The sequence below is a fragment of the Haliotis cracherodii genome, unplaced genomic scaffold, assembly GCF_022045235.1.
Source record: "Haliotis cracherodii isolate W230 unplaced genomic scaffold, xgHalCrac1.p SCAF_7, whole genome shotgun sequence".
NCBI lineage: Eukaryota > Metazoa > Mollusca > Gastropoda > Lepetellida > Haliotidae > Haliotis > Haliotis cracherodii.
Genome location: NW_027266330.1, coordinates 32,090,790 through 32,115,930, shown reverse-complemented (window position 1 = coordinate 32,115,930; position 25,141 = coordinate 32,090,790). Strand labels below are relative to the sequence as shown.

General features: G+C 38.7%; 1 protein-coding gene across 1 annotated transcript in view; it reads left to right on the top strand.

Annotated features, from left to right (window-relative positions):
* LOC139449123 (glypican-6-like) overlaps positions 1-24,205 on the top strand; it is a 102,558-nt gene extending 78,353 nt beyond the window's left edge. Inside the window, exons 5-8 of the mRNA XM_071230607.1 lie at positions 1,096-1,226; positions 8,334-8,608; positions 14,831-15,006; positions 19,512-24,205. Coding sequence (XP_071086708.1) covers positions 1,096-1,226; positions 8,334-8,608; positions 14,831-15,006; positions 19,512-19,840 — 911 coding nt within the window. The 3' untranslated portion in view covers positions 19,841-24,205. The remainder of the gene's footprint in view (positions 1-1,095; positions 1,227-8,333; positions 8,609-14,830; positions 15,007-19,511) is intronic.
* The last annotated feature ends 936 nt before the right edge of the window (positions 24,206-25,141 follow it).

Sequence of the window (25,141 nt, the reverse complement as noted above, 5' to 3'; positions counted from 1 at the left end):
AGTAATTGTGGTCCCTGTGGACAAAACTGTTATGTCAACGTAACAGGAGCAGCTTACTTATGATGGGGATTAGTCCTCAGATGGTTATGGTAGAATGTTTGATGTTGTGATTGTTTACAAGATGTTAATGTGATTGATGTTGTGTTTGAAACTACAGAATATGTGATAGAATAATGTGTATATTTGTTAATTAGAGGGAATAGAAAATTTATCATTTGGATTTTTTTATGCTGTATTCATATTAAATATGATATGGATAAGCACCACTCACTCAGCAGGCTAAAAAAACATCCACCCAATGACCAACCCACTCACCCAACTACACCTCCTCCCACCTAGACATCCTACACACCTTCGCAACCCACTCACATAGCAATGCATCGCCTCCGTGGTCTAGTGGTAGAGCGTCTGCCCGGTGAGCGGAAGGTCCAGGGTTCAATCCCTGGCCGTGTCATACCAAAAGACATTAAAAGATGGTAATTGTTGTTACCCAAGTCTGGCGCTCGGCATTAAGTGACTAAAACAAGGACTGGTCAGCTTGGAGTCAGTATACTGTCTGAGTGGGGTATTCATGTTAAACTGTGGCATGGTATCTCAGAGAGCTAGCACTCTAAATCGGCATCAATGCGGATAAACACAAACATGTACATGCACGTCGCTATATAAGTGCAATAATCTTGGACGCGATGTCAAACCCCATTGCACCTCACCTCACATAGTAACATACCCACCTAAAAAACAATGCACCCAACAACCTACTCGCCAAACGGACCACCCATCCAACTATATAACCACCTAACAACCAAATCACCTAACTCACCCATCTAACAACCAACCAACCCACCCAACAACACACCCAACTAAAAACCAACACACCCAACAGCATAACCAGCAACCCATTTGCCCACCCATCTACCCACCCATCCACCCACCGATCCACCCACCGATCCACCAACCAATCCACCCACCGATCCACCCACCAATCCACCCACCTAGAAAGCAACCTAGCAACAGATTCTGTCTGTCATGTTCCTGAAATAGAGCTCTGTGTGAGTCCTGGAGTTGTGTAACATATTTCCTTGGTTGGTGTTACAGATGCCATGAAGATGCTGGCAGGTCGTCTGGAAGGGCCGTTCAACATTGAATCTGTTGTGGATCCGATCGATGTCAAAATATCCGACGCCATCATGAACTTGCAAGAGAATGGTCAACAAGTCTCTGCCAAGGTATGTAGAAATAGTCTTTGCTTCGGGCTGTTTGGAGAAATGGAGATTCGCTGATCACAATGGCTCTGAAAAGGAATAGTTTGAACAGCCTTTGAAATTCACGCTTGTCCCCTTGCCCCAGACTACTAAAATTTGCTTAGGACCAGTAATAACCAAATGATTGTAGCCTTCATCAACCAGTAGCATTTGAGGGTTCTCATTTCACTAGCTTAAGGCACAGTTGATTGTGTGTCATTTTACCTCAACAGTACAGGATGTTGCTCAATCACTGGCTTGTCTGGTCCAGACTCCATTATGTTCAGGCTGCCATCATGTAGCTAGAATATTGCTGAGTGTGGTGTTAAATAATGAATATAGAAGCAAACAAGGTAGAATAAACAACCAAATTCACTTTTTAATCAAACAAATTTTTACCATACTCTTGCAGACATTGGCCATACTTGGTCAAAAACATACTCCCCGAAACTTTTCTGATGTTAGTATGCACAGGGATCTTCCTATGTGTAAGAAATGCAGAATAGTAAGTGACTCCAAAGTCCAGTTCACAAAATATTTGACTGATAATACAATATTCATTATTTAGAAGTGCTCTCAGTCATGCTCAGTGAGTAATGTGATGAAAACCGTTGACCTTTTCCATGTCACAGCTTCCTGTGCTTTGGTTGTGGAATTGTAACTGTAGAGTTCTGCAGTTCGAGTTTTCACTAAAAACAAAGTTACCACGAATCAATAGTGACCATTGTACAGTCACTACGACGGCGGCCCTTGGGGATTTTTTACAACAGAAGAAATAACAAATTCCCAGAATGCTGTTTCCAGCAATCCTTGGACCGTATTCCAGCCAAATTCTTCAATTGTTTTCACCCTCATGGGGCTGTGTAGAAGAGTTGGTCCCAGGTTGATGAGAGTGGTCAGGAAAGGGGATTATGATGTGGTCTGATGAAAGCTGTGGGAGTGGTTATAGCTGCTGGTACCATCTAGCTTGTCCTGTTCAAAAACAGACTTGATGATAAGAATACTGACTATAATAATAGCTTTGTTTCATGTTATCATTACAAAAACAAAACTTTATGAGGGAAGTGTAATGTGTAATGTTATATTTCATAGGCTGTGTTCGTCTATCATATATACTCATACTGTTAATATATCCCTCATTCTGTTGTCGTATCCCTACATTTAGGTACCGTTTCCCCCTATTCGGTAATCCTATCACCTCATTCTGTTACCAGATCCGTTCGAAAGGTTATCATATTCCCCCAGTCTGTACCTTTTTCCCCTCATTCTGCTATTGTATTCCCCACATTCTGTTATTGTATCCCCCACATTCTGTTATTGTATCTCCCCAAAAGGTTATCCCCTGAATCAGTTGCCGAATCCCCCTTTCGATGACTTATCAACCCCATTTGGTAATCATATTCCCTCATTTGGTAATCATATTCCCTCATTTAGTAATCATTCTCTCTTGTTTGATTATCGTATTCCCTTTTTAGATTATCACATCCTCTCATTCTGTTGCCATATCCCCTTTTCGATAACATATAGCCCCATTTGGTAATCATATTCCCTCATTTGGTAATCATATTCCCTCATTTGGTAATCACTCTCTCTCGTTTGATTATCGTATTCCATCTTGGCATTATCACATCCCCTCATATCCCGCTTTTGATAACATATAGCCCGCCCCATTTGGTGATTATATTCCCTAATTTGGTAATCATATTCCCTCTTTTGATGATTGTATTCCCTCATTTGGTTATCATATCCCCTCATTCTGTTACCGTATCCCTACAATCTTTCCTCAGCTTTACTGTCCTTGTCATGTAATTGGTGACAAGCGTTTGGCACCAAGAATGGTGGTTTGATGATAGGAACCATGTCACTCACAGACATCTGTACTGATGGCTTGTTTCACTTCTATAGGACACAAATATTATCTAAAAATGTTTCTTCATGATTCTTGATTATTAATAAAGTAAAAGAAGTAAATTGTTGAGGTTAACCGATGTTGGTTACTGTGTGTATTCTGCTCCAATTAACTGTGATCAGGATGCAGGTGATCGTCAACCCAGCTGTCGCTTCGAAAAATTATTTCCTTAAATTCATGTTTATTAAAGTAGTGCCTTAAATATCGCCAAAAGTGAGTTTCATGGATGTGTAAATATTGAGCTGTTGATCGAACCAAGTGTTTAATTTTGAAGAAAGACTTGGATCTATTATACCATGAATTTGGAAATTACTTGATTCTGATTGGTCAATCAGAGGTTGTCAAATTACTATATACCGCCTCTGATTAAGACAGCTGATTTTAAATTGGAATCGGAAGCTAATATTTTTAAAGAAGAGTATTTCTTTTTCAGTCATTGTCGGTAGGCATTTTTAAATAATGGTATGTTCAACTATAGGTCTTGAAATACAAAGTTGCAGTTACTACAATATTCAAAGTGTTTGTGGTAATACATTTTATGCAGAAAACATGATAGAAATCTATAATGTCAGTTCAGGATGACTGCTTGTTAAGACAAAGAGGAAATCCATTGAACGATATTGAAGCCTTGAAGTATGGTTGAACAGTAAGCCTGTCTTCACCTCATTGTTTGAGGATGATGGCGACAGTCACAACATGATCATCTTCTAAATCCCTCCGAGAAAGAAGGAGCTAAACAGAACAACAAAAAAAGGAGGATCCAGCAATGGCAAACACAGGGTGGGCGCTGGTGTCAGGCCGAGGGAGCCCTATTGTGCCAGGGGGCTTTGTCGGGGTTGCAAGGGGCTCAGAATTACTGGCCACTCGTAACATGGCAAACATGGGATTTGACTTGGCTTGTATTGTATAAAGATGTAATCAGAAATCACTGACTCAACTTGGTCTGGCATGGCCTGGTTTGTGTCGGAGCTTACTTCACAAAAACATGGCCAGATTTAAAATGAATGTATGCTTGTTCAGGGCTGGTCATCATGGCAGAGCGTCCCTGGAATATGTTATCAGTAGAGTTGAGGCTCAGTTTCACAACTACCTATAACATATTTTAGATTTTCAGGTTTAATTCTACAGCTTTTATGTGGTTTAGTCTAAAATCAGATATGAGAAGATAATATCTGCTTGAAATATTTCTCAGTAAGTGTCGAGTTGAGTGTATGTGAGTGCACACTCATATATACATGTCATACTCATTCATAGTTTGTTTTATGATTTATTACATTTGTAAAACATGTTTTCCCCTGCATAAGTTGAATCTGGTAAGTACATCGCTTTGATGCAATTTAGAAGAAGAATAAATCCTAAAACCAAAAATTGCCATACAATTTTATTGTCACGTGCAGACTGCTTTCCTGACTGCTAATCTAGATCAGTCAGAGAAGAGTTCAAACCGGAATTAATTCATTTCGTTTACCCAAATTAATGTATTCCGGTGAAAAAGTTGCATAAAAACTGTCTGGTGGTATTTAACACATACTTGCTCATGCAGGTGATAGAATGCTGTACTTCCTGCAGGCTGATAAAACTGACAGTCTACATTCCAACTGAAGGGTGTTACTTCTCCACAAATGTCAGAAACAGTTGTCTGGAACTAGTACACTATGATATATGGGAAGTGATAATTGTCGTAATTGCTTCCAGCAGAGATAATTAGAGTTTTTGTCACAAATTTCATGTTGTTATGTGAAGATTAATGTAAAAACAACCCCAAAATGGTTGTTTTTAAAGGGTAAACAAATGAAATATTTGTGGAATATTTAGCATTAGAGGAGTTCCTATGACCCAGTGACCTTCTAGAGATTGTGCGAAGTCACACATTCATTGCAGCGTGTATAATCAGCCGTTTGTCTGCATAAACAAGTCTCTATTTCCATTTTCAAACACCATCTTTGTATGCAAGTGGTCCTGTATTCTTGACGAAAAAAATAAAAAGTAAAGATCTTAAACATTTCAAGAAAGTTACTTCAATTGTATGTGTAAATGTATATATTTGAATAAAAAAAATTTACGTTTGTGGGTTAAGGTACACCTTGTCGAGTGTCATACAACAACAATATAAGCATTTCATTTGTGTGTTTGTCTTTAATGCCGCACTGAGCAATATTCCAGCTATATGACGATGGTCTGTAAATAACTGAATCTGGGCCAGATAGTCCAGTGATTGACATCATGAGCATCGATCGACATAAAATGGGATACAATGACATGAATGAACCAAGTCAGCGAGTTTTTAAGGGTCTATTACCCCGGGTCTGCTCCCATTTTGCACTTTAGGCTTAGACATTGTAAGTGGACACGCACAGTACTTGTTACAGCAATCATTAAGTGCTGGATTGCTATTTAAACGAAGTGATGTTAAACTACTTCCAAATCAACCTTGCTGGAGTGCCAATTTCGCTTGAGCCAAATCACTCTATAAGGGAGACAATAATTCTTATTTGTGCAGGGCCCAATTTAGTTGTTTTTTTAAAAACATGCACCAGTGCAACCTTAAAAATGCAACGTAATATTTACGTCAAGATGTACCAAGTGCATATAAAAATTCTTGGTGTCTGACTAACCCTTACTTGTCCACACAACATCAATCTTTGAACACATTCAGTTCTTCTTAGTTGATACATGTCATTCATTCCAATTGCATGGGTCGATGCTCATGATATCAATCACTGGATTGTCTGGTCCAGACTCGATTATATACAGACTGCCGTCATATAGCTGGAATATTGCTAAGTGCAGCGTTTAACCACAAACCAAAACCAAAACTTCTGTTAAGGTTGATTCACATACTACATCACAAATCCCTGTGTTACGTGCAATTTGTCATGCTTTCTTCGGCTTGACATCATCAAACTGTGGGTACAACAAGGCATCATTATTAAGGTGACACTGACAGCAGACTGGCCCATGTTTCAACTTTGATAAAAGTATGGGACCAGGGTGCAACCAGGTTTTTGTCTGCTGCAACTGGGTGGGTTTCCATGTCAACATGCACCTGGTACAAGCTAAGTCAAGTTCCTTAAATCTAGCCCTGTCATGTTAAAAAATTAGAATGGAAGTTGTACAAGATTGGATGGCTTTTAAAGAGATTGGATGACTATTATGATGTTTAAGTTTCCTAGAAACTGTACATGAATGTTTCACTCACATGGAAATTTCAGATGTAATAAAAATGATATTTATCACCACAAGGCTTCTTGAATGACCGGGTCTGTGAGATACCAACTGCCATGGAAATGTTCACTCTTTACAAGTATTGATAATCAGTAAAAATGTCAGACTTTCAAAAGTTGTTTTGCTTTGTGTAGAGCAGGTTTCACAGTTGTCTGGCATGCACTGCAGCACTGTACGATCCTCGGTTCAATTCCCCAATGCTTGTTCTCTGTGTGCCTCGTATTAACTTGTGAAAAAATTCAGACCTCTCTTTAAAGAATAAGGTCAAGTAAACAACAAATGTACATACATTCTCTAGCGCGGGGAGCACCCCCAAAAAATCAAATATTTCTCTTCTGAGTACATAGTTTTGTAAACGGACGAATCATTCATGAAGTACAAGGTGTATGTAAGAGTGCAGAATTAGAAACACAACATTTTAGGTTTGACTTTTGTCTGTGTTAACTGGGAGGAAGTGGAGATGGGTCCTTTTTGTTGCACCTTTCCTACCTCCACAGTGAAGAGTTCGACAAACGTGCTGGGTTTGTTTGTTCGGTAAACCGCCTGTCCCCAAGTGTTTCTGTTGCTATACTTGACAGTCAGTCAACATGGTGTAATAGTGAGGGGATGTTCTGAATCAACCTCAGTATAAGGCAGGTAGAAAATGTTTAATCAGCCTAACATATGACACATCTTTACTTAAGGATGACTCAGTAGTGTTTCAAAGAAATGACACCTTTTTCCCTCCTGTTAACTAGTCGGTCCATATTAACACATACCTGTTATCCAGAATCAGTCTGTATGTGTGTGAATCAAAACAAGGTATTTAGCGTGTTATCTTATTTGATCAGGAAATTAAAATACTCTGAAAAGTGAACTTGAAAAAGATATTTGTGATTTCCTCTATTTTGTATATACCAAGTTTAGTAAAGAAATTATCTATGTTTTGACATTAGGAACGATCTGTCAGGTGAGATTGTGGTTGGACCAGTCACAAGTCACACGGTAGTTTCCACAAGTTGTGTCCACGAGAATGTGTCTCCCGTAGTCACAGCAAAGCAGTCAGGAATCTTAAACATCTTTCCCGTTTCAAGGATACCGTGTTTGACAAAGTCAACGTTGGCCCTTCTGAGGGAGTTTCTATTGCCTCGTCATTTAATCAGGTTTAGCTACAGAATAGATTCTTTATAGAAATAATATAACGAGACAGGAAATCTCTGTGCCACTCGATGAAGGGCATATGTGTTCGTTCATGTTGTAGAGGTGCTTATTGAAGCTGGGTGTTTAACATGCAGAATATACAATAATTATCTTACTTGATATTTCAACATTGAAGGAGAACTTAAAAGTATAAATTGATGAAGTGAAAAAAAAAATATTTTATTGAATTGAAGTTATTTCTACTGTTGATTCGATGCTGTAAAGCTGTTGTGGTGAAATTGGCTGTGTGTCTAGTGATCTGTTGTATATACAGTAGATTATGTTTAAAACGAATGCTTATAACGAACTGACGGATATAACAAACTTTTTGTTTTCATCCAGTCCATTGGCTGTATGTACACTGTATCTATGATTATAACAAACTATGGTTATCCTTTTGAGTTTGTTATTACAGGGTTTTTAACTGTATGTATTGATGTGTACAGGCTAGAGGGACCCCTGTTGGGATATATATGTGTTTCATCATAGTGGCTAATGTTAATATCAGCCTAGCCTGGTATGAAGCTTGTATCACCCATTAAGCTGCTGTGTAGGTTTCTTATCCCAGTTCTCTGGTCATTACCATCATTATCATACTGTGTGGTAGACTTGTGACACATAGTGTAGCTCTCTGTCTCATCCAGGGCCCCGACCGAAAGTCTGTGTTAAAGTATAGGAGCTACCATAGCTACACACTTGCTTAAAATGCATTGAAGGCTACACTTTGGCAGTAGCTTCACATTAAACCATTTTCTTATTTCATTGTTTTCCTGTTCCAGATATTTGCTGGTTGTGGTACCCCCAGACTCGGTCGCAGGAAACGTGAAGCCGAGAACTACGAATATACCTTTGAATTCAAACCCAATCGAGCAGCTGCACGCCCAACGACAGCAGCTGGCACCAGCCTGGATCGACTTGTACGAGATATTAAAGAACGTGTCAAAATGGCAAAGGACTTCTGGGTACAACTTCCCTACACCGTGTGTAACGATGAAAACATCGCAGCTTCACCGATGAATGACAACGACTGCTGGAATGGACAAGACCGAGCAAAGTAAAAACCAGATTTGAATTCTGAAAGTATACATAGGTTTATCTAGCAAGGAAAATAAATAATTATTTTTTTTACAGAAAATTTAAACCCATGTTTATGAACAATTATTATGATTAGACTTTTTAAAATATTCAACAGTTAACTACAATATGTGTGAGAAACAAAAAACTTTCTGCCCCAAAGTTTCCTGTCAAAATATTTCATGAAGAACCTTAGCATTATGGGTCATTCCACTGTCCTGGCCGTAGCGTGTATGTTAAATAAACATATTACTTCAGAAATGATGTAGGCAAAAAGAGGAAATGGTATGTACATTAATACGTCAGCAGCATCAAGTCTGTTATGACAAAAAGCATCCCAGCAGGCATGTGTTATACTGAAGATATACCCCACATTGATGTGATATACAACGTGTATATCTCATTTGTCGCTGTCACTCAAGCTGTCATAAGTGGGAAGTGCAAGGTCTGAACGGTTGTCCAGGAGGCAGATGCAAGTTTGATTCCATCACGCATTGGAGGGTGGGGGGGTGGGGACCATGAGTGCAGCGCATTGTTAGTCAAGGTCATGTCCTACCTGGTTGAACTGGGCATATTTTCATGTGATTACTTTGTACCTTTGACTTGTGTATCAAGGAGTGTGTGTGAATCAAGGAGATTAATATACTGTATATTACAGTATGTCACAGTAAGTCAGTCACGAATTATATTTGTGACTGCAGTGTGTGACACTGACCAAAATTTGTCATTGGTCGAAAGGACCTGCACATAGAAAAATCTACTGGTCCTGTTGGTTACACACAACCAAATGTTTTCCCATAGACTTCTATAGTAACGTTATGATTTTTTTTTAAATAACTAAGCATTCAACAGCTATTACCTGTACGTGTGTGCACAGTTTGGCCTTAGAGCAGCAATAAAAAAAATAAAAATGACTAGCTTAGTCAGCTCCTTTTCCGAGTACCGGAAGCTAAACACACCACCCCCAGTTTCGCACCAAATGTCACCTACTTGAAAATAGCTGTGGTCACATTCAGCATAAGTCATCATGTTGAAAAAGACAGTACTAAATATAGAAAAACATGGTCAGTTTTAATAACTGGATGGATGTACATTTGAAAGACATAAAAATCTTACAGAATATCCTCCAATCACAGCCTGCAGATATCTCTCGATCTGCACTGAAGGCTCCCTACGAAAACCGCACTCTCCAAACTGGTACTGATTTGGTGTAGTAGAACCTGTAGACAAATCAGAATATATTTGCACTTGTCAAATCTGTGATTTATATATTGTATATATATGTAGCTTCTCAGAAAAAAAATGGAAATTGGATTAAACTTCACTACTTGTTCCTATCCAGCATGTCTATATGGCACCAGAATACATAGTTTTGATGCACAGAAAGAGTTGTGAGAGTTTAATGATGTACACTTCATCAATGTTTTACAAAAGGTATTTCTGTATTAATAAAGAAGTGTTTACCTTCATGCACTGACCATGGAAGTTCATTTATATTTCATAAAAGATGGTGGTCAGGGGTCAATTCTATAAATGATTGAGGCTGCATAGATCATATCACCCAAAAATATTTTTTCGACTAAAAAAATTGAAAAAATCTTTAAACCTCAAAACCAGTTACAATACATATTTAAAAATGAGTAGTGGTCTGTTGTTTGCCTTCCTTTGCTGACATCATCAGAACATAGCAGAGTCTGCTACATTCATGGAATATGGTTTTGACACTCATGACATGATGCGATTGATATTGTTTGAGATTGCTCGAACTTACACCATCCATTGTTTATATAATTAAACACTCAAATGGCTGTCAGCATTTGGTAAATCATCTATGGAGGGGCTATCACAAATGTTTGTGCTTTCATATACTCCAAAAATCAAAAGTATAATCCTCTATGATATAGGCTGATGACATAAGTACACATGGAAAGGAATCAGAAAAAAATCTCAAAATTGCACAGAGAGCATGGAATTCAGGCCAACAATAAGCAAGGGACACATTAAGCAGCTTTAAAGTCATCATATATGTAAGGCTGGATAATGAACTTTACCAGAAAATAGTAAGTAAAGGGGTGCATTGTTAACAGCAATCTCAAACACTGACCAGTGAACCATACCGCCTATTAAAGCCGAGAAATTGAAATGGACCCTCAAGTAGAAAAAAGCTTGTTGAAACCACAACATGGAAGGAAATTACACTTAACTCTATTGATTTATTTAGTTAAGACTTTAAAATACTCACAGGACATCAAACATTCTTACTGTTTAATGTTTCAAGGTGGCTAAACTTGCTTATTTCAGTTATTTGCCAGTTTCAATGAAACAAAGTTAAAATTCCATATAATTTTGAAAATGTACAGCTTATCCTGACATAAATGTAATTCTTTTTATTCACAATTAACAGTGTCATGCAATACCAGCTTAAAATAGTGTTTCTCTCCAATAATTTATGGGTTTATAGGGGAATGAAAGATACAATGCATTTTACTAAACAGGGGAGATAATTTAGCTTTGTCGAACACTATCACATTCTTTACAGATGATTTCAGAACCATAATGTTACATTCCAAAAGAGCCAGTGGATATTTTTTTCATCTAAGCAGGTTCTGGGACTGGTGTATAGCCCTTACTTCATGTTTGCAAACTAAAAAACTGCACAGTAAGGCATTAAGGGAGCACTGTCAGAAATGTCTAGTGCATGAGGGTGATCTTATTATGGCACTTGATAGTGAGCAACAGAGGGGCCTCAAGTGGACTGGGGTTCTTAAATGTACTTACTATACCTACATGTCCAAGTTCCACAACTTCTACAAGGTAATAAAGCGCAGCGAGGCAAAACAAGGGTTGTCGATCACACACTGCCAACACCGGACTTCGGATCAGCTTCTCCAAATGCCAAATATGATGTCGAAACTCCTACTTCTTCTGCGTGAGTGCACATATACCTCCCCAGTCAACATCAGGCATGTGAAAAGCTGAAAAAAGTGTTCAGACAATATCAAATGGCAAACCAGTTTGGATATAACAGCCAGGAGTCAGTTCTTGAGGGGACAAAATAATTATTTGAAAGTTATATGAGTGAAAAATAAGTCTGTTTTAAGAAACTCAATAGAAAAATAGCATCATTCATTCACACAAGAGCACCTAACAGAAAGACATATTGGTATGCTACATTGTTTACTATAAATAAGGGGATGTTTGACATATTCTGCTGTCAGCAGTGTACATGCTTCATATTCAAGATAACGGCATCGCGTAACTTGACTGGCAAGCGATTGACACAAGGCAGAAATTGTTGTGGCAGTGGTGACTTTATCCTAATTTGTTGTCAAATTCATCAGTTTCAACAAATTCAGAAGGCAGGAGGAGGGTTTGTTGGACAGAGGTACCCTGGGGGGTTCGTGCTGAGTTCGACCACGATACGAAGCAACATTCATTTCCAGCCCATCCAAATGCTCCATTCAACCCAAAATGTCCCCAACTTCACTGTCATTATTTTTAAATTTGCCTCCATGGTGTATCCATGGTGAATTATAAACAGAAAAGCATGTAAAGTATGAATTACTGAAATGTGCACTCACCCTACAGGTTACACACAACCAAATGTTTTCCCATAGACTTCTATAGTAACGTTATGATTTTTTTTTAAATAACTAAGCATTCAACAGCTATTACCTGTACGTGTGTGCACAGTTTGGCCTTAGAGCAGCAATAAAAAAAATAAAAATGACTAGCTTAGTCAGCTCCTTTTCCGAGTACCGGAAGCTAAACACACCACCCCCAGTTTCGCACCAAATGTCACCTACTTGAAAATAGCTGTGGTCACATTCAGCATAAGTCATCATGTTGAAAAAGACAGTACTAAATATAGAAAAACATGGTCAGTTTTAATAACTGGATGGATGTACATTTGAAAGACATAAAAATCTTACAGAATATCCTCCAATCACAGCCTGCAGATATCTCTCGATCTGCACTGAAGGCTCCCTACGAAAACCGCACTCTCCAAACTGGTACTGATTTGGTGTAGTAGAACCTGTAGGGCCTCTGTTAGACACAATGGTTCTGATCCAAAAGGTCTCTGGACCGCGCAGAGGCGTATATATGCTGCTGGCTTTGCTTAAAGTCAAGCTATCAGTAATTTCAAAAGTCTTACACACCTAGTTTATCCCCAAAATAAGACTAGACCACTGAACCAGCATTTTTTACATTTTACTGGTCTGTCAGAAAATATGCTACACTTCGACCAGCGGACCAGAGTTAGTGTCGAGAGTTAGTTCACCAGAATTAGTATTGTTGTTTACATTTTTGTCCTTCAAAAACCACAGTGTAAACAGACCGCGATAGAGATTGAAAAGCTTTTGACCAAGATTAAGACATAAGCCAATTTAAAAAGTTAATTCCAAGGTTTCCTTTTACGGAGAGTTTACGCAAGTGACGTCACCGTCTTATGTCTCAATAACGACAATTACAATCGTGGGCAGCTTCCGGAGGTTAGTCAAGCAAGAACACCAATGGTAAATAGCTGTGTGGCTCTCCAGCCCTGCTTGAGTTAGCTGATTGGCATTTGTGCTGTAATCGACAGCCTGTCAACCGCTAGCCTGCCTGTGTATCAACACAGAGCAGGGCCAGTCTCGCCTCTTTCTCCACGTAATGATTTTCTTTCTTTCATTTTTGCCATGACTGTCAAATGTGTAATGTCTGGTAGGGTTAGTACAGTACAATTCTTTCAGCCACTAACAGAAACCTACGATCATGTTCAGTGCCAGCAAGGTGAAATCAGTTCTTATGGATTATAAACAATATTCAATTTGAGAAAAAGTGCTTTGTGAGAAACGGTTTTGAACGTTTCCTTTTCTTATGAGCAGCAGTATCTCTCTACATGTACACAGGACGGGTAATTCAAAATGAACAAAAACAATTTATTGATTTCCACAAAATCAGTAAATGCACTGTTTTGTCACTGGACTTTCTGCTTTATCGATCACTGGATTGTCTGGTTTATGTTCAGTCTATCATTGCATGCCAGGAGTTCTGCTATGCGGCATCAGGCAATACCGAATTCGACATAATAAGCGCTCAGGGCGCTCTCAAAATTAGACATAGGGGGCTCTTATTAGAAAATTATTTTGGTGAAAAACAACAGAGTTGAAAGGTCGTAAATTTTGTGGTTTATGCTGACAGCCTGAAATGTTTATATATGACAGATATATTTTTCCAGACTTAAATTTCCCATGATAAAGGATGCATATAACACACGTATTATACGAGAATATAAGTCTTGTGTACATTGATCAATTGGAAGGGGTGCTAATTGGGATTGTTCACTAGCCAATATATTAGCAAATATCGCCGTGGGCGCTTATTAGAGCGGGGCGCTTATTACGTCGAATACGGTAAATAATTTATGCAAATTGTGTACATGGTGGGTGCAAGCAGCAGGGGACGGCATGCCTTCCCTCGATGCGAACATCTCGTGTCATCACTGATTGTCAGTGGTCCATTAATATAATTTTCACAGCTATTTTGCCCTTTACGCCAAATGGAACCTCTATTGGCGGATAAACAAAGACTAGTTTTTCTCTTTCGTTGCCGGATAATAAAGACTAGTTTTTCTCTTTCGTTGCCAATTTATATATATTTGATGATTCAAATGCGAAGTGTTTGACAAATTTTCTATTTAGTCACCTGGGTTAGACACCTACCAGTAAGATAGATCTGAGACTAGTTAAAATCTAAATTTACATGACGTCTAATACTGTCAATGAGATGTTGATGGACTGGATTTGTGTCTAGCCCGGTAGCTTCCAGTGAACATGAAAAGTAAAAATTATTCTGGTGATCTGAATTCATGAAGCATTAGTTAAGTAGGCTGTTAAACCTGTCACATTCTGATGCAAGTAAACAGGAGTGTTTTACAATGTTACATATTTGTAGACATTATGTTACAGGGTGTTATTGACTAGTGGATAGAGCCTCTACCGGTCAGGGGTTCCTTCAATCCCCGACCACGTCGTACCAAAAGATGATGGCGCTTGGGACCCAGTTTTGTGCTCATTAAGGGGATAAAACAATGAGGGCTTGCACCATAAAACCATAAATCCATACTAGTACGAGCAGCCACATACAATATTGTACTACTGTTGAGTTCATAAAGATACAATGTTTTACTACAATTCAGTATTTAACTATGCTTCTTCAGATACATACCTAATGTCCAGAAGGATGGAGTGACCAATCAAATCAACAATCCAGAAGTGGAAGTGGACGTTACCAAGGCCAACACAGTTGTAACCAATCAAATCATTCAGCTTCAGCTTATAACCAATCGTCTCAGGAGTGCATTCAATGGACTTGATGTTGATTGGATTGATACAGGTAACTATATTGCAGATATTGATGATGTTCTTAGCATAATGATATAGCCTTTACGACAAAAGTGATATTGTATTTGTAATCACTCATGATCAACACTGCATGGGGATTCTGGGTTAGAATTGGTTTCCAGCAACCTATACTGGTCGCAAGAGGTGACTTAATGGATCAGGTGGTCAGGTGCTGTGATTAGGCTGATAGTGTGTCATTGTACCTCAACCATACGTTTATAATATCAATCCGGGGTAGAATAGGTCTTCAGCAACCCATGCTTGTCGTAAGAGGCGATCAACGGGATTGTGTGGTCAGGCTCGCTGACTTGGTTGATGCATGTCATCATATCCCAATTGCGTGGATGGATGCCCATGATATTAATCACTGTCTGGTCTGGTCCAGACTTTATTATTTAGAGACCGCCGTCATATAGCTGGAATATTACTGAGTGCGACGTTAAACAACAAACAATCAGTGAAACACAATATCAATCACTGGATTGTCTGGACCAGTCTCGAGTATTTACAGGACACCATCGTCAGCTGGAATATTGCTGATTGCAGCAGTGAACAACAAACAAACTCAACAGAGACTAATTAGCTTTGGATAAATTTGTAGTTTAAAAAATAAACAAGATTAATTGAAACAGTTTTGTGTAGAAGAAATAAGAATAATTGTGTGCAGGATAGTTTGGCCCTGTGGGACCGCAGTGTGTCAGGTATTTTGGGTCATGATGAAACATGTCCAGAAGCACAGCAAGTGAAATTTTTCAAGTGAAATTCAAAAACTTGATCTGCAGTGATACCAAATGCAAAGTAGGACTAAAAACTGACATGGTGGAAACATCACAAAAGACAGGATTATCCTCAGGCAGACTAAGCACATTTTAAAAAATATTGACAAGAATGGGGCGAAATTTGGTTCCCATGGTAACACACATGATGCAAGCTTGAAAGACCGGTGGCTCTTTCTGTACTGAATGGGAAAAAAATTGCTCTCCATCGATGCTGATTGATAGGGCTGTGGAAAGGGAGCGAATTCTTTTGACATTTCCGTCCACGGCCGTCATGTTAGATGATGAGGCAAATTACCTCTTTATGTCCGAGCTTTCCTCAATATGAGCCGGTACATTATGACATTCCTGTGCCATCCATACATCATTTATGACAAAAAGTGTTTATCACATACAATATGCCATTTGTTTTATGGAAATATGAAGCCTAAATGGAGATATATAACGCTGTATTACTTTTGTTTACTGGTAAATGGAATCAGGATTCCACATCCTATTCAGCCACAGAGTGCGCCAAGGGGCTGTACATCATTGTCTCATGAAAAAAGGACCAATATTTCAGACACCTAGCCAATTTGTTTCAGACACCTGCATGTGCAGTGAGTCACTTGACACAGGATAATTTGCACCAATGTCATAAGCTTTGTTATTAAGCATAACAGGATAAATTAGTCACAATATTTTTAAGGGGATGGAAGAAGCTTAGTCGTGTCATTAAAGAGAAAGAAAGTTTTCTAAATAGTCTTCAAATTGCAAATAATAAATGTGTTTCCAGTTAATGCTTCTAATATTAATATTGTATTTTCCCATGAATTCCATGTATATGAGTTGTGCACTGCTTGAGTTGCTATGGTCGCTGGATGGAGTCAGCTTGACCGAGATGCTCGCTGCTACGACAGAAAATCAGTGACATCACCTTCCTTGCATCCAATCTTTGTTATTGATTATTGAGGATGTGTTATAGAGGGAGGTTAAATCCAATATCGCACATGATGCTATGAAATATATCACATGCCTTATTACATAGGAAGTAGAGGGGATGAAAGTTTTTGTGGTGTGAGTGATTATCGATCAATTCCTAGGCGATATTGAGTGTGTGACAGGCATGTGATAAATCCAATATCGCCTGGTGACTGCGTGTGTTATAGAGGAAGATGGTTCTAGCAGCTGTATTGATTGGTGAGATGGGACAGGAAGGCGAGGTGTCATGGATGTGCTGCCACCTAATGGAAAAAATTAGGCCACAAGAATTTTAATAAATTCATAGAATGAAACCTTTCCTTCAAGACATGTTGCAATACATACTCCCTACATATATTTCAAAGAAAAAAGTACCTTTATGAAATATCGAAGCACAAATTAGTGATATTTGAAAATTCAATGTCAAGGGTGACATATTTGAAAATAAGATACATCCAGGAAGTGTGAAACGTTTGACCCTGATGTCCAATAACAAATTTGCTTGTAAAGATAAACAGACTTAACTGGGATTCCATCATTGTTTGTCAATCACTCAGTGTCCCCACCTAACACCAGCAAGCCCTTTATTAAATCTGAATTTCATTACCTCAAGGTTGGTCTTAATAATGTGCTTTATACAAACTGGGATTTGGTCTCCCAGAGCGTGTGCCTCTCGTGCACAGTTCCCATGTAAGCCTTGTAGCTTCTCGTCTCACTGTTTCTCATGGAGGGACTGGCTGAAATGTTCTCTGCACTAGGCACCAGTCAGTTGAGATATCAAATAATTTCCTCAGCTCAACAAACTCCATGATTAATTGCATCCCCTGAACTACTGATATCTTCAATTACAAATCAATGGTTTATCATGTGCTATGTGGAGCTGCCACTTTGAGTGCGACAAGCACCTGCCATGCCTTCACAACCTGTTACCCCTCCAGCACCTACCATTACGGGGAGATGCAATGAACAAAGATGAGTCCATTTGAGATATGAGGGCAGCTACTCTGCTTGTGACATTGAACATTATCTCCATTGACAGCATTGATGAATTTAATTAAGGGAGAGGTCCTACCTCTTCCCTCGGTGAGGGTATTGATTCGGAAACCTGACAGTGGTGTATGATGGGTGTACACGGATACTCGGGAGAAGATGGGGCCTCTTATGATTAATAATTCCTCTGATATCTTGAAATTAGGTTATTTGTGGAAATGTCAAAGTTTGACAGCATCGCTTGAAGGGGGAAATAGTAAGAGGAAGGCGTGACCGTCCCACTTATGTATTTCTGGTAGGTATTAGAAGATTGGAGTGACAAGTCTTGTGAGTGACGTCCTCCATTACATTCTGTGTTCAACAGTTCTGGTACAATACACAAAAATTGACACCCAAAGTGACTACACACTGAACATTCAATTCAAGAGCATTTCAAAACCCAAGGAGCATTGTGTGTGGGAGGGGGAGGGAAATCAGAACAGGGCCTTAGATGCTGCAGTAGCACTGAACCATGCTGGATGTTACCATTTAAAGTAGCCCTTCAATTACTCAACTTTATCAGCTGCAATGTTGGTTGGTTTGTCATTTAACGCCGCACTCAGCAATATTCCAGCTATATGACCGTAAATGTCTGTAAATAATCGCATCTGGACCAGACAATCCAGTGATTAATATCATGAGCATCGATCTACGCATTTGGGACCGATGACATGTATAAACCAAGTCAGCTAGCCTGACCACCCGATCCCGTTAGTCGCCTTTTACGACGAGCATAGTCGCCTTTTACGGCAAGCATGGGTTGCTGAAGACCTTTTCTACCCCGGATCTTCACGGGTCAGCTGCAATGTAGTATTGTTAGGCCAACATTTTCATTTTACTCAGGTCACAGACATTTTGCTAGACTTGGCAAGTCAAAAATTGTTAATTTAAATCTTAGTTATGTAAATAATAAAAACAAGTTGTCACCATACGAGACTGGAGTCCTTAGCTGTACAGTCCACACATCTAGACTTGCTTATTATAAGGATAGAATTACTACACATCCATGGACTTATCATGCATGGGCTAGCATATTGCAGGAAGGGTAAACTAGGCACCAAAACGTCAGGTTAAAAATTGAGTTGTGTCCCTTAAATCCTAGGATCTCATTGTAGTGGGGTTATGAATACCAGAGTTGCCTCAATATTGTTGCGTGGGTAACCAGCATAATATGCTTGTGTATTTGTGACATAATGTCTCAAGAGATATTGGGGGGCGCCAAAGACACGGGTTCGATTCCCTATGTGGGTACAATGTGTGAAGCCCATTTCTGGCGTCCCCCGCCGTGATATTGCTGAGGTATTGCTAAAAGCGGCGTAAAACCATACTCACTCACTCACTCTCAGAGATATTGGCTTGTCATTAAGGATCCCACAGAATTGACTTCAATATTTTATTTTACATTTATCCCTTCATAAATGCAAAAACATATTGAAGTCAGTTCTTATAGACTGCTTATTTCCCACATCGAAAACTTATAGACACCAGTACGAATTAAGCGCAATAATGTGACACAAGCACCGCCCATTCTATTATCAGCCAATCAGGAAACAGTAGACCATTTGTGGCATGGCCTAGTTATTTTTTTCTTTTTGTGGAAACATGATGAAAAGAAAGTTGCTTGTTTAGCCAATGAGATGCCACAAAATCACTTGCGATATATTAATTAGCATATGACTCGAGGTTGTGTTGTAAAGCTTGCTCCCATTCATTCCTGACTTTATTTCCGTAGATATCGATGGCATGAGTGGCAGCGGCAGCGGCGGCGGTGATGATGATGAGGACACCCACGGCAGTGGTTCAGGAGGCGGTTACGACCCACCTTCCATCGGCGATAACATCGACATTGATAATATTCCCAAATCGAATGGTGGCAGGAGGAAAACAACAAAGAAACCGCCACCCAGTGTCAACGGAGGGAAACCGAGGAAGCCAACGAGGCCCAGCGACCCCACGACGCCGGATGACTCAGGCTCCGTGGTGCATACCGTTTCAGTGTTTACGTTAGTGATGGTGATGGTGATGGGAGGACAGGTAGTGCTTCAAAACTTGTGGTGCTGAGGAGGACTCTTCTGCAAATCCTGACAGAATTTTCGATAATTTTGGTTGTCAAAAAATCCACAACAAACGAAAGCAATACTGTCAACATTGTGCCTAAACTATTGTGTCTGGTGCTCTGTACGGGCGGGTGTGACGTACGGACATTTGTACGGATATCGGGCGTCAATCTGGACATTCTATGCTGGGTTGGTTGTAGGACGTGATAGCGAGGACCCCTTCTCATTCAAGTGCTAAGTGATTGAGTTGACTATAAGGGCTGAATTGCGAAGATCAAAAGGTGCGCCAAAAATGTACAAAATCTGGATAAATTTAAACAACATTGTGCTGTGAATATTTTTCCAATTTTTTTCGAGTCCTAGATTGTCCATGTGTTATTATTCTAGATGACCGTGTATATGTGACGTTATAGGACTAGCCGTTTATTATGCAAGTGAGGCACAAACCAATAATGTGAGTGATGTTTGGGATTGCAACGAAGATGTTGTCGATTACGAGGAGTATGGTTGACCCAAGTCCACCACTGCAGATGACGATGATGGCGTAGCCCTAATGTGGAGGATGACAGAGAACTGTGGTCACACAATTCTGCCGTTTTCCTAACGACTTACTAAGACAATCATCTTCCTGGTTGTACAGTGTGTTAGATACCAACTGGTGTATTAAAAGGCAAGCTCTTCCAACCAATCTACTGACAAACAGCTACATGTGGAAATACTTCTACAGGGGAGAACAACGGAACAGCCAACTACCTCTGACTATTCTCAACTCATTAGTCCTATTGAACTACTCAGTCAATTAAGATCAAAACGAAACCCATCGGAGCTTGCCTGGCGCACAGAACCAGTTAAGACTTGGCCACAAGACCTCATGTTTCGAAAAGGGCATCTATGTTTCCATGGCAACCTGTGTCCATGGTAACAGGGGATTAAGTTGCTATATACCCCACCACATTTCTACAACAATGATAACTTACCTCAAAGGGGGTGGGGAGCATTTATGTAATGCCGAGACCATACATTTATTTCATATATGTTTATTAGTTTCTTAAATGGCTTTACATGTATGTTTTGTATGTCAATGAAGACCACACACAAAAAAATCGGGTAATTTGCATTTTTTATCCCTTTTAATTTTACAACCTGTTATGATAATTCAAATCCTGAGGAGTTAAACAGCATTAAATTGTTAAAAGAATGAGTTTTTAAATCCTAAGGTATATTTACCTATGTATTGTTCTTGTATGTATAACGTGTATAGTACCTATAGTATTCATGGTAATGTGAGGGTGTCCGTGTGTATGGAGGTAGGTTTATGATATTATACCCATGTGGGGTGTCACGATACACATAACTCTCCAAACAAACCATGTCACAAATAGTCGTGGCATGATTGCACCTCGACCTAGTTTCAGAGTCATCAAGATTTATCTAAGGTCACTTTCACAAGTGTCATGACACTCTGAATTAAATTTTACCTGATCGAAATATGCCCATTACAAAAATTAAAAAAGATTTGTAAAATTGAAATTTTTGCTTTCATATTTTTTTGATTGATGAAAGAAAAGAAATTGCATGGTTATGGAAGTCGACAATATTTTGAATCGTGGCGCCCCTACGGCCATCATACAAGTGAAATGGAACCTTTGCTACCGGGTATTATGGTAACAAATCATATAGGGTCATTCTTTAAATAATTGGTTCACAGATCTACTTAAAAACAATTATGATTTATAAAAATGCAATTGGAAAGGCCTTGACATCCACCTTATGCATACTTATGTGTTCACAACATGGAATGCATTAAAGAGTTATGGAACACTAAACACATTGTCATTATATAATTCTAAGAGAAAAACTGAAATGTCATTACCTACCTGACGTGGATTTTGCACACAAAAAATCTGTAAACCAATTATTTAAATAATGTAAGGCCTAAGTAAGTAATATGTAAGAAAAGTAAAATCCTTTAGAAATGCCAATTAAACAGGTCAATTAAAATCTTGTGTTTCAGGTAATGTGTCATTGACGGTTCAGCAGATGGGTTAAAGACAATTAGTAATATTACATGTTACAGGTGTAATAAAATGCTTCAGGTTGCAGGTGTTATGACAGGAGATTTACGTTACCTGAACCACAAATGACTAAATCGTAACCAGGCATTCATTGTGACTAGTTTCAAAGTATAAGTTGATTGTTTGTAACCTGTCATCATTAGCTACTTGATTGTGTATACAGATTGTGGAGCATGGTTTTGTAATGTGTAATACACTATGCTAGAATGAAGTCCATAGATAGGCAAAACTTGCTACATGTTGATTAAAATTTAGCAAGGGAACATGTCAAAAGTTCTTTTGTCCTAAAATTGAACAAGGAACTGTGTCAAAGCTGTTTTTTTGTCATGAAATTAAAAAGGGAATGTGTCAAAAGTTCTTTTGTCATTTGCACACTTAAAAAGCATTTTATGAGCAAAAAAAAGAAGACATAATATGTGTACAGGACGATAAGTGCCTTCATCATTAAAAAATGGTTCAAGTTTAACCAAGTGTTGGTAAATAGTAACAAGATATATGGAGCAATAGAATTGTATGCTTTGATAGCCAGTCTTGTTTTCGTTTGAGAAAAATATTATGTGAACTTTTGATAAAGTCCCTGTGCAGTTTTACTCAACAGAATGATATGTTCGACTTTGAAGAAGCAGCTCCCGAGAGGTGGCCATAGCTTGGAGCCATTTTAATATTGTATACTTACTATGAGACTATTTTGTACAAAGTCGATGTGTTGAGGAGATACAGATCTAATCACTAGATAGTGTTTCCAATGTTCATGTATTCTGTGTCATGTTTATTTAAGTATTCTGATAGACAATGTTTCCACTGCTCCGAATGAAAGCACTATATGTTCATTAAATAATATCCTCTTTTTTTCAGAATGACAATTTCCCGAAATAGACTTTAGTGGGAATTTTCCACTTTATATGGTGATTGTCGGACATGTTTAAATACTTTCTTTGAATGTTATACACTGGAAGTGTTTTGGAAAATGGTTTACAAAGTCAAAGGTTTTTTTGATAATTTTTATTTTTAATCAAAAGTTTCTTAGGAGAAATTTTTATGCTGATTGATTATAGATGCCAAAAATTATAACAATAATTTAATTCTATTATTTATATAGTGTTTACAATATATGGGATTTATAAGGGGAGGTAAAAAGAATGTCCCCCCTCTAGGGAGGTGAAAGGAATGGCTTGTTAGTCTGAATGTCATTGACTGGTTTTGAGGAAGAAAACCAGTCATTTGTTGTTTATGAGTGACGCTTGTTTGTACAGTGGCTTTGTATATGGATATATCTCTCAATAATGACAGTGTGCTACCAAACATAGACTATAGACCTTGTAGACAATCTAGATATTGTCTCAAGTCAATGTAAACTTACAAAGGATTATTTAAACATTGAAAGGGGTGTCTTTTAGTTTTGAAATTGTCACTTTAATTTCCAATGTTTAGCATATGTCATTGTAAGGCACAGGTGAAGAGCTTGAAATAGATTTTTAATGTTATATTCCACCCCTTTTTGTTGTTCTGAATGTAAGTGACTCACATGGAACATGTACGTCTTGTTTAGAACATGTGTATATTTCACACTACCATGTAAGGTTGCTCTTTGTACACCAGAATTGCCAGATCATAAATCAAATAAAATTGTTCAGGGTAAATTTGCTGTACGTGATGGCAACAAGTGTACGGAGGTGATATGCTGGCTTGGATTGTCATGATGTTAATTAGATCCTACACAATGGTCGTAACCCTCTCAGATCTTGTCTCAATCTTGAATGTACTACCAGATTATTTGTCTCTCTCTTAAACTGCCTTCTTGTATTCAACCCTTTTGGAAATTTAATTATGTCTACCGTCGGTGGATGACAAATTCTTTGTTTATATATTCTTTAATGTTTTAAGAGGAGTGTTTTTGCCCCTCATTTAACAAAGGATATATGTCACGATAGGACCAGAAACTCATCAGTTGTCTTCCCTTTCTTCAGACCAAATTTGAAGTTTACTGCTATCAAAGGCCTGCATACGAGTGCCACCTTATAATTAAAAGTTGGCAGATTAACACCTTACGGATTCTGTTTTATTGAGGTTCTGACTATCATCCTGACAACTTGCTATAGCATTAACCCTTTGTGTATTAAGACTATTGCTGTCAAAAGAGACAGGTCTCCACATTGTCTTTTTTATGCCATGTTGTTAGGAGACATGCTTTAGTCGGTCTAATTTTCTATCATAACAACAGGACACCAATAGCCCACCATTCAAGTGCAGTCATGTATATGAACCATTTGGAATAAACAAATTATTTATGATTATACTTGGTGTTTTGTACTTTTTGCTTGATTGATGATTGTCATGTCAACATTTGTTTTCTCTCGTCTCGGTCCAATAGGATCTCATCCAGTACTGGCAGGACTCCATATTTCAGCTATGTACACAAACTATGACAACACAGGCTAGTGAACCTTATACTGGTATTACTGTTTTTTTAATTTCTACCACAAATTGAAGTGTATACCTGTACATAGTTTCTCCAAATGGATTTACTGGTCAGGCTTAGTGTCGTATTGGATTGCAGTGTGGATTGCTGTTCACAATCCATCACTGAATTGTCTGGTCCAGTCTGGATTTTTTACGTGCTGCTGTCATCTAGCTGGAGTATTACGGAGTGCAGTGTTATACAACAAACAAACAAACAAACCCCACTTCTGTTATGCATGACCTCCACCATTTAGTTGTCGGTGTGTTAGTTTGGAGAAGGGCCAGGAACTTTAAGAAGGAGCAAGAGCAGCTGGTTACATACAAATTTGTTGTTAAATCTACCCCTGTATGCCTCATGGTGTAGCTGGCTCAGTAAGCGGAATGCAGCCTGTCTCTGTTACTTGGTTTCTTCCCACAGGTCACAGGTGGCTCAGTGGTCTATGATGTCACAATGGGCTGTGCAGAATTTGGTCTGTCAGGATCCACTGATCCTTGGTTTGAATCCCAGATCTGTTGTGATTATGATTCTCGGTTGGTCCAAACCACTTAATACAGACACTTCACAGACAGCTTTTTTAATTGTCAATGCAAAGACTTACATGCCTCATGATCTGGTGTTCCTGGCATACAGAGAGTTCATTGTTGCAATGTCCACGGGTCGATTTAAGTGCTGGCCAGTTGACCCCTGGCCAATTAAAATTACAAAAATTGCTGAAACAAAACAGATGGTCTCTCTGGCTAGTCAAAATTTCATCCCTTTTCCATGTATG